A 16333-nucleotide genomic window follows, 5' to 3' on the forward strand; every position below is an offset into this window, starting at 1 on the left:
AGGAAAGTGGATGAAGGGAAGGCAGTGGATATTGTCTACATGGTCTTCAGTAAGGCCTTTGACAAGGTCCCGCATGGGAGGTTAGTTAGGAAAATTCAGTCGCTAGGTATACATGGAGAGGTGGTAAATTGGATTAGACATTGGCTCGATGGAAGAAGCCAGAGAGTGGTGGTAGAGAATTGCTTCTCTGAGTGGAGGCCTGTGACTAGTGGTGTGCCACAGGGATCAGTGCTGGGTCCATTGTTATTTGTCATCTATATCAATGATCTGGATGATAATGTGGTAAATTGGATCAGCAAATTTGCTGATGAAACAAAGATTGGAGGTGTAGTAGACAGTGAAGAAGGTTTTCAGAACCTGCAGAGGGACTTGGACCAGCTGGAAAAATGGGCTAAAAAATGGCAGGTGGAGTTTAATACTGACAAGTGTGAGGTATTGCACATTGGAAGGACAAACCAACGTAGAACATACAGGGTTAATGGTAAGGCACTGAGGAGTGCAGTGGAACAGAGGGATCTGGGAATACAGATACAAAATTCCCTAAAAGTGGCGTCACAGGTAGATAGGGTCATAAAGAGAGCTTTTGGTACATTGGCCTTTATTAATCAAAGTATTGAGTATAAGAGCTGGAATGTTATGAGGTTGTATAAGGCATTGGTGAGGCTGAATCTGGAGTATTGTGTTCAGTTTTGGTCACCAAATTACAGGAAGGATATTAATAAGGTTGAAAGACTGCAGAGAAGGTTTACAGGATGTTGCCGGGACTTGAGAAACTCAGTTACAGAGAAAGGTTGAATAGGTTAGGACTTTATTCCCTGGAGCGTAGAAGAATGAGGGGAGAGTTGATAGAGGTATATAAAATTATGATGGGTATAGATAGAATGAATGCAAGCAGGCTTTTTCCACTGAGGCAAGGGGAGAAAAAAACCAGAGGACATGGGTTTAGGGTGAAGGGGGAAAAGTTTAAAGGGAACATTAAGGGGGGCTTCTTCACACAGAGAGTGGTGGGTGTATGGAATGAGCTGCCAGACAAGGTGGTAAATGCGGGTTCTTTTTTAACGTTGAAGAATAAATTGGACAGATACATGGATGGGAGGTGTATGGAGGGATATGGTCCGTGTGCAGGTCGGTGGGATTAGGCAGAAAATGGTTCGGCATAGCCAAGAAGGGCCAAAAGGCCTGTTTCTGTGCTGTAGTTTCTATGGTTTCTACAGTTTCTATGGTCTGTGTGAAGCAGGAACCGTCGGCTGAAGAGGTAGGGACGGAAGTGGCGGAGGGCCTGAGCCACAGCCAAGAGCCCCCAGTGGGTGACGCAATGTGGCTGAATTACGCCACAACGCGTTCTCCTTGGTCCCCCTCCTCTGACAGCACTGTGCTGGGCCCACTTTGCAGGAATCTGTGTCAACAATGAAGGGATATAGTGATGGTGGCAAGTCCTTAATAGACTGGCGGTGGTATGATGGCAATGATGCCAGCCCCAGGAAGCTGCCAAGCTCGGAGACATCATGGAGGGGGTGGGCCGTTCCCTGACCACCACCATCTTCTCAGGGTCCATCACCACTCCTTCTGCACTCACCATGCACCCAGGAACTTCATCTGGTAGCGCAGCAGGCAGCATTTTTGGGGGGGTTGAACCGTAGTTTCACCTGGCGGATGGCGGCAAAGACCTCTTCCAAGTTCCACAGGCCATCGTCAAAAACGGCGGCGTGCACCAGGGGATCATCCAAATAGATGATATAGCGGCTCCGCGAATGTGGCTGTGGCATTACACAAGCCAGCCGGCATTATTCGAAAGTGCCACAGCCCTTGAGCTATGGTGAGGGTAGTCTTGGGTCGGGCTTCCGGGACCAGTAGCCACTGCGGAGATAGAGAGAGCTGATCCAGCTGAACCTGAGATACAGTTCGGGGCGTCATTAATTTGGCGCAACGAGTAAGAGTCCTTCTGGGTCACGGCAGCAGTCTATGCCGAATCGCCTCCGATTTCTTTCTTTCTGACCAACACCACTGGGTGGCCCACGGGCTGAAGGAGGGCTTAATGATGCCAGCCGCTGCCATCACTGTGATCCGCTGCTCTGCTGCCTGCCATTTGGCGAGGGCCAGGCGATGGAGCTGTAAGCAGATCGGCTGGGCTTCCCCAGTGTTAATGTGGCGTTAGACCAGCCCTGTGCATCTGAAGACCTCGTCCCTGTCTGCAGGGACGTCGAGTGCTGGTCCAGGAGGTCTTTCAGCTGCCGCTGCTGGTCCCTCGCTGCTCCGCTGCCATTGCTCCCGTACTGCTTGGACGGTCCTGCTGGAGGGAGCCGCGGTAGGGCTGCCGATGTCATCTGTCACCAGATTCCGATACGGCCCAAGTGCGGGGTGGGAGACACTGAAGCGAGTCGATAGATCACAAAACTTTAATGCAAACAGTGTGAAAGGGAAAATAAAGCAATAAACGCTGGGCCAAACAGGGCCATTAACTAAAACTCTCAAATGGGACACGAAGCCCACACTGTGGCTGAAAAAGAACATCTAATTATTAAATGAATACCGCTAGTCTTCAGAGTCAGTTGACTTGACAGTCCAATTTCGCAGGCAAGGCCGATGCAAATAAGAGCAAAGCGTTGGTGTGTTCTGTCTAAGTCTCGACAAGCACTATGACGACAAATATGGAGTTAAATACTATCATGATTAAGTAATTAGCTGACACGTGCAAATTCACAAGTGCAATTGCCGTATGTACTGCGCTGCAGAATCCGTGGTTGTGACAGTCATCACGCTGTGCGGATGCAGTTGGTGATGACGGGCACAGCGAGCTGCGCTGGCGTGGCCGGTGGCAGTGGTTGCTGCACCCGCCTGGTCCGCTTCTTGGAGCTGCCCCGCCCGAGAACCACGGCTTCAGCACCGAGTTGGAATGCTGCCTCCAGCACATCCACCTGGGCTCCCAGCGGAACAACCGGTCCAGGTCAGTGACGCAGAAATACTGATTTCGGCTAGCCACACCCCGCTGTGTTTTTCTCCACTGCAATGCGCGGCCACCTCTTCCCTCTCATCGACACCCACTGCTGACCACCGTTGTCGTCCACTCAGGCGGGGATGGCTCATCCACGCTAGAGTGGACACCTGGACGGATGATGTAGATAGTTCACCCTGTGTCCGCCAACGCACGGCATCTGATGCCCTCCGCCATGTGGTCCACGTACAAACCTTGCTCTTCACCCAAATGGCCAGGAGGGCGGAGGGATGAAGTAAAGCGCAGAGAAGATAATTAGTGAAAGAGGACTAAAGAGAACAGAAGGCCATGGAAGAAAGAAAAGGGGGAAGGAACACCAGAGGGAGGCGATGGGCAGGCAAGGAGGTAAGGTGAGAGAGGAAAAAGGGGATGGGTCATCACTCCCCCTCTAGGTTTCACCTATCACCTTGTGCTTCTCTCTCCCCTCCCCCACATTTTAAATCTACTCCTCAGCTTCTTTTCTCCACTCCTGCCGAAGGGTCTTGGCTTGAATCGTCGACTGTGCTTTCTTTCCATAGATGCTGCCAGGTCTGCTGAATTCCTCCAGCATTCTGTGTGTGTTGCTTTGGATTTCCAACATCTGCAGATTTTCTCTTGTTTGTAAATAATATTGTTTGATTAAGAATTGTTTGCTTGTTTAAATAATTAATTACGGGTTATATGTAAATATACTTGAATAGCGTACATCATCAATTTAAAATTTACTATGCTGTGAATGTCTATATAGTAGTTTTATTATATAGTATACCGTATATAAATAGAGATGCAAACTTTATTGAGTTAAAGTTTATAGCTAAGCAGGGAGGAGTGTTGTGTCTTTAATATTGTAAATATATTGTTTAATTAAGCATTGTTTAAATAATTCATTATGGGTTATATGTAAAAGTATGTGAATGGCATACGTTATCATGCTGCCACGTCATATGTGTATGCCTCACTTAAAGTAATAACGAAGTTAGGCATGGTGAAAAAAATGAAACTAGCATACACAAGTTATCTCAGCTCTGTGTTTTCCTTTTAATTAGTTTACGGTTTTGGCATTACAAAGCATAAAAGAAAAGATGAGGTATGAAATTAAAAACACATTAAAATGCTGCCATTATTTCATACTGAATGAATGGGGGCTATTGTGGTCGTTCTGACAACCATGAGTATAATTAATCTTGATAAATGAAAGACAAATCAGATACATACAGCTATGCATTTTGTTGAGGTATATTTTGGGTCACAATACAAACTCTGATGGAGGTTCCCAGTTTGAATGATCTGCACATTTTAGTAAACATTGTTATTTAATCAAGGCCTACGAAAAAAAAACGTATCAGTTTTTGACTTACCATGAAGCTGCATGGTGTCATGCTGATCTACTTTTTTTTGACCAATGCTATTAAAGACATCAATAACTAGCTTAGGAGGGATGTCTCATTGCGCAAAAAATCTGAACTGTGGTTTGCCATCTTTCTTAGCAGTTCAAGCTGGAGGTGATTATTTTTGAGCCTGTCCTTGATAAGGCTCTGAAAACCTATGCTAGTGAATTGGCAGGAGTATTCAAGGACATTTTCAACTTCTCACTGCTACAGTTGGAAGTTCCCACCTGCTTCAAAAAGGGAACAATTATACCAGTGCCTACGAAGAGTAGTGTGAGCTGCCTTAATGACTATCACCCAGTAGCACTCATACCTAGAGTGATGAAATTCTTTGAGGTGTTGGTCATGATTATCCTGAATTGGTGCTTCAACAAGGACCTGGGCCCACTGCAATTTGCCTATTGCCATAATAGGTCTACAGCAAACACAATCTCAATAGCTTTTCACATGCCTTAGACTACCTAGACAATACAAACATTTAAGTCAGGATGCTGTTCATTGACTAAAGCTCAGTGTTTAACACCATCATTCCTGCAGTCCTGACCAATAAGCTACAGAACCTGGGCCTCTGTACCTCCCTATGCAATTGGATCCATGACTTCCTAACCAGAAGACCACAATCTGTACAGATTGCTGATAATATCTTCTCCTCGCTGACGATCAACACTGGCGCACATCAGGGGTGTGTGCTTAGCCCACTGCTCTACTCCATCTAGACCCATGACTGTCTGGCGAGGTATAGCTCAAATACCATCTATAAATTTGCTGATGATGCAACTATGGTTGGTAGAATCTCAGATGGGGATGAGAGGGTGTACAGGAGCGAGATACACCAACTATTGGAGTAGTGTCGCAGCAGCAACCTTACAATGTCAGTAAGACCAAAGAGCTGATTGCGGACTTCAGGAAATGTAAGATGAAGGAACACGAACTAATCCTGAGAGGGATGGAATCATAAGTGAAGAGAATGTGAAATTTCAAGTTCCTGGGTATCAACATCTCTTAGGATCCTACCTGGTCCCAACGTATTGATGCAGCTATAAAGAAGGCAAGACAGCAGCTGTATTTTATTTGGAGTTTGAAGAGATTTGCTTTGTCACCTAAACTTCTATAGATGTACAGTGGAGAGCATTCTGACAGACTACACACTGTTTGATATGTGTGTGTGGGGGGGTGTGGGTGGGAGCCTATAGCACAGGACCGAAAGAAGCTACAGAAAGTTGTAAAATTAGTCAGCTCCATCTTGGGTACTAGCCTCTGTAGCGTCCAAGACATCTCCGGGACCGGATGAGATGTACCCCAGGCTACTGTGGGAGGCGAGGGAGGAGATTGCTGAGCCTCTGGTGATGATCTTTGCATCATCAATGGGGACGGGAGAGGTTTCGGAGGATTAGAAGGTTGCGGATGTTGTTCCTTTATTCGGGCAAAGGAGTAAAGATAGCCCAGGAAATTACAGACAAGTGAGTCTTACTTCAGTGGTTGGTAAGTTGATGAAGAAGATCCTGAGAGGCAGGATTTATGAACATTTGGAGAGGTATAATATGATTAGGAAGAATCAGCATGGCGTTGTCAAGGGCAGGTCATGCCTTACAAGCGTGATTGAAGTTTTTGAGGATGTGACTAAACACATTGATGAAGGAAGAGAAGTAGATGTAGTGTATATGGATTTCAGCAAGGCATTTGATAAGGTACCCCATTGAAGGCTTATTGAGAAAGTAAGGAGGCATGGGATCCAAGGGGACAATGCTTTGTGGATCCAGAACTGGCTTACCCACAGAAGGCAAAGAGTAGTTATAGACAGGTCATATTCTGCATGGAGGTCGGTGACCAGTGGTGTGCCTCAGAGATCTGTTCTGGGACCCTTACTTTTCGTGATTTTTATAAATGACCTGGATGAGGAAGTGGAGGGATGGGTTAGTAAGTTTACTGATGACACAGAGGTTGGAGGTGTTGTGGATAGTGTGGAGGGCTGTCAGAGGTTACAGCGGGACCTTGATAGAATGCAAAACTGGGCTGGGAAGTGGCAGATGGAGTTCAACCCAGATAAGTGTGAGGTGGCTCATCTTGGTAGGTAAAATATGATGGGTAGAATATAGTATTAATGGCAAGACTCTTGGCAGTGTGGAGGATCAGAGGGATCTTGGGGTCCGAGTCCATAGGACACCTCAAAGCTGCTGTGCAGGTTGACTATGTGGTTAAGAAGGCATACGATGTATAGGCCTTCATTAATCGTGGAATTGACCTTAGGAGCCGAGAGGTAATGTTGCAGCTATATAGGACGCGGGTCAGGGTCCACTTGGAGTACTGTGCTCAGTTCTGGTTGCCTCACTACAGGAAGGATGTGGAGGCCATAGAAAGGGTGCAGGGGAGATTTACAAAGATGTTGCCTGGATTGGGAAGCATGCCTTATGAAAACAGGTTTACGAACTTGGCCTTTTCTCCTTGGAGCGACGGAGGATGAGAGGGGACCTGATAGAGGTGTATTAGATGATGAGCAGCATTGATCGTGTGGATGGTCAGAGGCTTTTTCCCAGGGCTGAAATGGTTGCCACAAGAGGACACAGGTTTAAGGTGCTGGGGAGTAGGCACAGAGGAGATGTCAGGGGTAAGTTTTTTACTCAGAGAGTGGTGAGTGCGTGGAATGGGCAGCCAGCAACAGTGGTGAAGGCGGATACAATAGGATCTTTTAAGAGACTTTTAGTTAGGTACATGGAGCTTAGTAAAATAAAGGGCTATGGGTAAGCCTAGTAATTTCTAAGGTAGGGACATGTTCAGCACAACTTTGTGGGCCGAAGGGCCTGTATTGTGCTGTAGGTTTTCTATGTTTCTATGTAACCAATCTTACAGAGATTTTCAAAAAAATCGCCAGAAAAGTGGATGAAGGCAAGATAGTGAAAGTTGTCTACATGGAATTTAGTAAGGCATTTGTCAAGGTACTGCATGGGAGGCTGTAGGTTTTCTATGTTTCTATGTTTACATGTTTCTATGTTCAAGAGAGGCGTCTCAGAAAGGCGACACATTATTATTAAGGACCCCATCACCCAGGGCATGCCCTCTTCTCATTGTTAGCATCAAGAAGGAGATACAGAAGCTTGAAGGCACACACTCAATGATTCAGGAACAGCTTGTTCCCTCCGCCATATGATTCCTTGAACCCATGAACATTATCTCATATCTCAAAGAGTGGTGTTAGGATTTCCACATTTAATCATTGATTTGGCTGCACCAGATGTTGGAATAGCATTGGAGCATTATCATCAAAGGCTTCCGACAAATAATGGAGCAGATGTATTTGTAATGTAATTTTTAATTTGCCCGAGTGTCATCTTGTCCACGTGCAGAAAACTCTGATCTCAAACCTCTGCTGCCTTACAGCTATATCCACGCATGGGGAAGGCTTCAGGAGTAAACCCTGAGGGAAAACATCTGGAGCTGGAGTCCCTAAGGCAGTCCTACGTTGAGTTCAATGCTGACTGGCAACGCCTGTGGTGCTGCTGGTACCAAACTGTATCATTCTCTGCCGTTCCTTGAGATTCATCAGATGTGCGGAGAGGGGGAGCTTTCTCCATGAGCAACAGCCTGCTTCCCATATTGTACCGCCCAGGCTGGCGTATCTAGACAGTTAGGATGCAACATCCATGGTCACCTCTGACCAACAGAGGCCCTCACATCCTCACAGAATGTTTGGTCATGTACGCTGCAGCAGAGTAATAATCTCTATGGTTCAAAGGTTCATTACAAACAAGAGAATGGCAGGCTGGAACAGATCTGATTAGTGTTGCCTGAGGCAGCAGGTCAGTGAAGGACATGGCTCAAATCCTGGCATCACTGGGTGGTAGGGAACAGACAGATATGAACATAAAACTGGACTTCATCCAGCACTGAAAGAGGAGCAATTGGCCTGGTTAAAGGAGGAGTAGACTCCACTCTGGAGACCAGCATAGAGTAGGTGAACAAAGATTGTGGTCGGAGGTCAGAGGTCAGTAGGAGCAGTGTAGTGTCCATAGTGTTATGTTTGTTCTTAATAAAGACGAACCATGTGGGTAACACTAACATATTTATTTACAATGAGGACAAGAGGAACCCTATCCCTGGCATGGCAGGAAGATGGAATGAGGGCAGACAGACACGAAATGGAAGAGATGCAGTTGAGGGCAGCATTGCTGGTGAAGGAATGTGGCAGAGGCAGAGGAATTGAGAGAAAGGGATGACATTTTTACAAGTAACAGGGTGGGAAAAGGTATAGTACATGTAACAGATTTGGAAAAGGTCTTCCCTCACCACATCTTCCCGCCAGCCCACTAGGGATAGGGTTCCTCTTCTCCTCATCGACCACCCCACCAGCCTCCATGTCCAGCACATAATTCTTTATAACTCCTGCCATCTTAGTGGGATCCCACCACCAAGCACATCTTTCCCTCCACCCCCCCCATGACATTTTCTGCTTTCCACAGGGATCGCTCCCTATGCAACTCCCTTGTCCATTCATGGTTGAGTGTACTTGGTCTTTTCACCATGGAGCGACAGAGGATGAGAGGTGACCTAATAGAGGTGTATAAGATGATGAGGGGCATTGATCGTGTGGATAACCAGAGGCTTTTTCCCAGGGCTGAAATGGCTAACACAAGGGGGCATTGTTTTAAGGTGATTGGAAACAGGTACTGAGGGGATGTCGGGGTAAGTTTTTCACACAGAGTGGAATGCACTGCCAGTGGCGGTGATGGAAGCGGATCCAATAGGGTCTTTTAAGAGCCTCTTAGATAAGTACATGGAGTTTAGTAAAATAGAGGTCTGTGTGCTAGGAAATTCTAGGCAGTCTCTAGAGTAGGTTACATGGTCAGCTCAACATTGTGGGCTGAAGGGCCTGTAATGTGCTGTAAATTTCTATGTTCTACGTTCTATGTTAATCCTTCTCTACTGATCTCCTTCCTGGCACTATCCTTGCGAGTGGAGCAAGTTCTACACCTAGCCCTACACCTCCTCCCATTCTACCACTCATGGCCCCAAATAGTCCTTCCAGGTGAGGCGACACTTCGCTTGTGATTCTGTTGGGGTCAGTTACTGTATCCGGCACTCCCGGTGTGGCCTCCTGTATGTAGGTGAGACCCAATGCAGATTGGGGGAGCACTTGACCAAACTCCTATGCTCCATCTGCCAGAAAAGCGGGATCTCCCAGTGACCACCCATTTTAATTCCACTTCCCATTCCCATTCTGATATGTCAGTCCATGGCCTCCTCTACTGTTGCGATGAGGCTATGCTCAGGTTGGAGGAGCAACACTTCATATTCCAACCGGGTAGCCTCCAACCTGCTGGCATGAACATTGATTTCTTGAACTTTCGGTAATACACCCCCCACTTCACCATTCCCCTTTCCCATTTCCCTCTCTCACCTTATCATTTATCTGCCTATCATCTCCCTCTGGTGCTCCTCCCCCTTTTCTTTTATCCATGGCCTTCTGTCCTCTCCTATCAGATTCCCTCTGCTCCAGCCCTGTATCTCTTTCACCAATCAACTTCCCAGGTCTTTACTTCACCGCTCCAGGTTTCACCTGTCACCTTGTGTTTCTTCCTCCCCTTCCCCCACCTTCTACCTCTGGTTCCTCATCATTTTTTGCTCCAGTCCTGATGAAGGGTCTCGGCCTGAAACGTTGACTACTCTTTTCCATAGATGCTGCCCGGTCTGCTGAGATCCTCCAGCATTTTGTGTGTGTTACAGGGTGTATATATGTAAGATGCTTTATACTTATTCCTAAAATATGCTTAAAGAAGAGCAGGAATGGCAGATCAACATCATTGTTTCTTAGTTGATGAAAGTATTTGTATTGCCTTCATCTTGATGACGCCCACTATTAAGGGTCAGGCTGGCATACCTATTGAACTTTTCCATTCTACATATAATGTCACTAAAGATCAATGTGTACTTAAAAAGAATAAGCAATTAACGGATCATTGCCAGATTCAAGTACATCGTAAGGGGTAAGCAGTCCCCAGAAATGTTATCAATACAATGCTAGTGGTATGATAAATAGTTTTTAATTCACTCAATAAAGTGTGCAAGGCTAATACCATAAAGATCGACAATGCAGTGGAGACAGTGGAAAAATATTTTATGATCAATAATGTTGATTATTTGTGAGGAAGAAAGAGGATTATTCACTAGAGTCAAGCATAATAGTTTACAATATCATTTGCAAATGTAGTCACCACAGGTGCATGAATCTGCTGAAGAGATTCATGCAGGGAGTTTTGGGGTAACATTACATTCAAGGTGTATAATGAGGGTGCTGGTTCTCAGAGATGAAGGAAACTGCATCACAGTGTCCTCCAAAGATTACTTTCCAATGAATTTATTCACAGACTGCTTCACTGTACATTTTTGCATGCATATTATTTCATTCAGGTTAATAAAAAGGGATGAAATCTAAAAAAAATACTATCAACACAGGTCTTAAAATATGATTATGAGATTCAGTCTTTTTCAGTGATGGAAGCATTTAATTTTTAAACAATTTATTCCATATGGTCATATCTAAGGTGCTTAATATATAACATTTTCAAGCCAGGATTCATTGATGTTACGAATCACAGAAAAAATAATCAATTCACAAATAAATTAAGTAATAGAACCATGCATCATAATGTAGTATTTTGGACATTTTTTTCTTAATAAAACAGATTTTTTCACAATTGCATTGTTCAAGAATTAAATCCTGTGTCAGTTAATTGTATCATCACTGGCTCAGCAAGTAGAACAACTAACAGATTCACTAGTTGATGAATTCCTCTCAAACAAGGGATTGTCATTTTCACTGCAATATGCTAACTCCTGTATGGAGCATTGCTTTGGGGAGATTCTTGCTCTGTAATTCAATCCATTTCTTCCTGTAGTTGACAGCTGCTATTCATTTCATTGACTCCAGTCTTGTAAGGCTGTTTGCTTATGAACATAATAGGTTGGTTTGTGCGGTTCCATTTATCATGTAATTCACAAAACATATTCTGCATAAGACTCAAAAACCTTCCGGAGCTCCAGCAAACATTGTTTGAATTACATTAGGTACACTCTGAGCCACCTTTCATATGATGTAATCTTTTCATCAGTCTCCTTAAAAGGTTAGCAGTAAACTTGTACAGTACTTGCAATTTCTTTTGGTCATTATGGACTTTAATTGTGAAATAGTCCAGTTACATTGCTATTGTTTGATTCTTTCGAGAAATTGAAGTGATCCATCACAGGAATCTTGATTTCTTTAACCTGTTTCCCTTCTGCTGCTATCTTTGCCAGAATGTAATCAAGCTGGTCATCCATCCTCACTGGGGGGGGGGAAAAAACAGAGGTAATTTTGCTGTTGTAGTTTCTATTAATCAGATCTAACATGCTTTCATTGAGTTGAGCCAGCTATAAAAAATGATGCATAATCCAAACATGATTGTCACGTAAAGTGAGATTCTACTTTGGTAAAAATACACTTTGGAGATTTCACATTGCAAGGCCATTGAAATAGGAGAGCAGGTCTGAAATTAGCACAGGAACCTTATCTTAACATAGAACTTAGGCCTCTGCTCATTTCATGGCAACCGGCAAAGCCCTTTGAAAAACAAACACTGACCAATTTAGCAGCAGCACCCAGCTCTTGTATAGATCAGGATTATACTTCCAGGTTCAGGACTTTATTTTAACACTATTTTGGACCTATAAACTAGGCCATGAAGATTAAATTCTGTTATCTTTCAGTTCAGAAAGACATAAGGAATTGTGAAAACAGATAGATCATTCCGATGAACGATTCCTCTTTTTCCACAGACTATGCACTTTTCAGGATCTTATTCATCTGTGTATTGATTATCATACTCACAAGTTATTGATTATCTTTGTCACAGAGTCTTTAAAGCTTTCTAAGCACTGCATCTACCCCGAATCCTCCTCAAAATCTGATCCACTCTTCTTCTACAAATTGCGAGGTCCAATTCTGGCTAATTGTTCTAGTAACATTTCATCCTCTACCCAGGAATCATTAATACTATACCATCTCCAAGGAAGCATTTTTTAATATAAGTAAGGAGACCAAAAATGTATGCATTCTAAGTATGGCCTGTCCAGTGCAAATAAGATTTCCTACTCTTAAAATCCAATAAAGGCCAACATTCAAAGTTCAAAGTAAATTTATTATAAAAGTACATATATGTCACTATATACCACCCTGAGATTCATTTTCTTCCAAGCATTCCCAGTAGAATCAATGAAGAACTGCACATAACAAACAACCAGAGTGCAAAACACAACAAATTTTGCAAATACTTAAAAAAACAAGATTATAATAATAAATAAGCAATAAATATTAAGAACATGAGTTGTGGTGTCCTTGAAAGTGAGTCCACAGGTTGTAGAATCAGTTCAGTATTGGGGTGAGTGAGTGACGTTATCCCCTCTGGTTCAAGAGCCTGATGGTTGTGGGCAGTTCACAAAACATTCATTACTGCCTTAGTTAATTGTACCTGCATGTTCACTTTGCTTTGCACTGGGATGCCCAGACAACAACTTTTATCAGTCAACATTTTACATTTTTAACTGTTGCCTACTGCTTAAATAGATTTTGCTTTTCTCCCCCTTTCTACTAAAGCTGGTAAATTAGCATTTCCAGACATTATACTGCACCAGCCGTTTTCTACCCATTCATCCCATTTTGTTCACCAATCATCTTGTCTATATGTCTTCTCAACTTACTTTTCCACTTATCTCACACACTACACTCTGCCCTTCATCTAACACATTAATATAGTTCATACCTTCTGAAGTTTGAAGTTCAAAGTAAGATTTATTATCGGAGTACATACATCTCACCACATATAACCCTGAGATTCTTTTTCTGCAGGCATACTTAGCAAATCTATAGAACGGTAACTGTAAACAGGATCTGCAAATTGTAAACAAACTGTGCAAATGCAGATAAAAAAATAAATAGCAATAAATAATGAGCATGAAATAACAAGATAAAAGAGTCCTTGAATGAGTGTAGTTATCCCCACTTGTTCAAGATCCCAGTGGTTGTGGGGTAGTAAATGTTCTTGAAGTGTTCTGAGGTCCCAACACTGATTCTAAATGCAGCCCACTTATTACAGCTTTTTAACCTTCCTCTACATTAATATATGTTTTCTGTCCATCAACTACTCCGTCCATTAATATGTTTTCCTCAGGCCCCTATGTGTCTCCTTGCTGAAAGATGTCCAGAAATTCAAATGTGTCATATCTACTCTGCTCCACAAGTCATCAAGGAACTCTGACAAAATATTACATTTCCCATTCATGAAACGATTTGACTCTGAAATGGGTTCCAACATTTCCCAACAACTGATAGTAGGTTCACCTGCCTGTAATGTCTTGTTTTCTCTGTCTCTTTTCTTGAAAACAGTATTAAATTTGCTGTTTGCCAGTTCACCAGACCTCCCAAAATCTGAGAAATTTTAGATCACTTGGACTCTTTTAGAACTCCAGGACAAAGGGTATCAAATTGAAGGAACTTGTCCAACCTTAGTACCACTAGTTTGCTTAATACTTTTTTGCTACTGATAGAGTTTTAAGTTCCTCAGTCATTTGCCCAAAGGTTACCTTACAGTTTTGGGATATTATGTACTTAGTGTCTTCCACTGTGAAGAAAGTATTTATTTAATGTCACATTTCTTAATTTTACATTATTCATTCTCATGTCTCAGTTGTAAGGGGCTCTGTCTCAAATGGACAACCATTATTGTTCAACAGTAACTCCTGGTTCTAGATTCTCCAACACGAAGATGTATAATCTCCACTTTCTCTCTGTCAGGGAGGCTCTGGACCTGAAATGATTCAATTAAGGCAGTGTGTAATTTTGTGCAAATACAAGCTGAAGCTGTCCATCCTTTCCCCATAAGACAGTCTTCACATTTCAGGTCTCAGCAGGGTAAATGTCTCTGAACTTCCAACATACATTACCATTCTTCCTTAAGTAGGAAACCCATATAAGCTATTGCACTGCCCCTCTTAACCACAAGACGAGATACATTCATAATGATACCTTTATTCTGATGACAGCATTGTTGTCTTTTCTGTAATTGTCTAAATTTTAATCCCCTCTACAGCTGCCCTCTCCCCCACCCCACCACACGCACAGTATCACCAATCCAATGCTTAGTTTAACCTCTCAGAACTAAACTACTTCAGCATAAATAAATGAAACATCTGTTTACAGTGGCAACTTCATTTAAAATAGTGCTTCATTAAATTGAATCTATCCCAAATCTTTTTTTAATATAATTTTTATTAAATTTTCAAAAAGAATACATGAAAAGATAAAATCTACCCACCCACCCCTCCCCTTAACCCTCCCCCCCCATATATAGTCCTACCTAAAAAGAAAGAAAGAGAAAAAAAAAGAGCCGCCTGGGTATTGGAAGGTTTCCACATGCTCCATGGGATTCAAAATAAATTTGGTATAATTATTCGTTACTTTCCCCAAGTAACCAAAATCTTTATCGGAGCACTTAAATATACCATCCTATGTTTTGTAAATAAGGGTGCCAAATATTCAAAAATGTTACATATTTATCTCTTAAATTATAAGTAAGTTTTTCAAGTGGAATAGAACTAGCCATTTCATTACTCCAATGATCCATACTTAAATACGAATCAGATTTCCAAGTAACTGCTATAGTCTTCTTAGCTACTGCCAATGCAATTTTTATAAATTCTTTCTGATATTTATTCAATTTAAGTTTCGGTTTTATCCCTTCAATATCACCTAATAGAAATAATACAGGGTTATGTGGAAGTTGAATTCCAGTAATTTGTTCCAATAAGACTCTTAAATTTATCCAAAAGGGTTGAATTTTAAAACAAGACCAAGTAGAATGTAAAAAAGTACCAATTTTTTGATTACACTGAAAACATTTATCAGATAGATTTGAATTTAATCTATTTATTTTTTGTGGTGTAATATATAATTGGTGTAAAAAATTATATTGTACTAATCTAAGTCGAACATTTATTGTATTTGTCATACAGTCAAGACAAAGTCTTGACCAATTTGTTTCATCAATATTAATATTCAGATCTGTTTCCCATTTTTGCTTTGACTTATGGGTTCCTTGTTTAATTGTCTGTTCTTGAATCAAATTATACATACAAGAAATAAATGTTTTAATTTTCCCTTTTTGAATTAAAATTTCAATTTCATTAGGCTTTGGTAAAAACATTGTTTGACCCAGCTTACCTATTAAGTAAGCCCTTAATTGAAAGTAACAAAAGAAAGTATTATTAGATATTTTATATTTATCCTTTAATTGTTCAAATGACATCGATATACCTCGCTCAAAACAATCTCCTATAAATTTAATCCCTTTTTGGTACCAATTATATAAAAGTTGATTGTCCATTGTAAAAGGAATAAGTCTGTTTTGGAACAAAGGTCTCCTTGCTAATAGAGATTTCTGTGTTTCCTTATCAACATTTATCTTATTCCATAGATCAATCAAATGTGTTAATATAGGAGATTCTTTCTTTTCCCGTATCCATTTAGATTCCCATTTACATATAAAATCTTCAGGTCTATTTTCTCCTATCTTGTCTAATTCTATTTTAATCCATGCTGGTTTTCGATCATCGAAAAAAAATGCAATAAATCTAAGTTGATTTGCTTTATAGTAGTTTTTAAAGTTTGGAAGTTGTAACCCTCCTAACCCAAATTTACATGTCAGTTTTTCCAATGATATTCTTGCCATTTTACCTTTCTGAAGAAATTTTCTCACACATTTATTTAACTCTTGAAAAAATTTCTGTGGCAATTATATTGGTAATGTTTGAAACAAATACTGTAATCTAGGAAATATATTCATTTTTACAACATTGACTCTACCTACTAATGTTATTGGTAGTATCATCCATTTGTCAAGATCTTCTTGAATTTTTTTCAATAGTGGTAAATATTTAAATTTATATAAAT

The 16333-nt window shown here is 41.8% G+C and overlaps 1 protein-coding gene across 1 annotated transcript in view; it reads right to left on the reverse strand.

The window, feature by feature from the left end:
* Window positions 1–10419: 10419 nt before the first annotated feature.
* The window catches only part of LOC134352334 (leucine-rich single-pass membrane protein 1-like), a 29623-nt gene continuing 23709 nt past the window's right edge, over window positions 10420–16333 (reverse strand). The window contains exon 5 of the mRNA XM_063059631.1: window positions 10420–11675. Coding sequence (XP_062915701.1) covers window positions 11527–11675 — 149 coding nt within the window. The 3' untranslated portion in view covers window positions 10420–11526. The remainder of the gene's footprint in view (window positions 11676–16333) is intronic.

This window comes from Mobula hypostoma, chromosome 9 (assembly GCF_963921235.1).
Source record: "Mobula hypostoma chromosome 9, sMobHyp1.1, whole genome shotgun sequence".
NCBI classification, from domain to species: Eukaryota; Metazoa; Chordata; class Chondrichthyes; order Myliobatiformes; family Myliobatidae; genus Mobula; species Mobula hypostoma.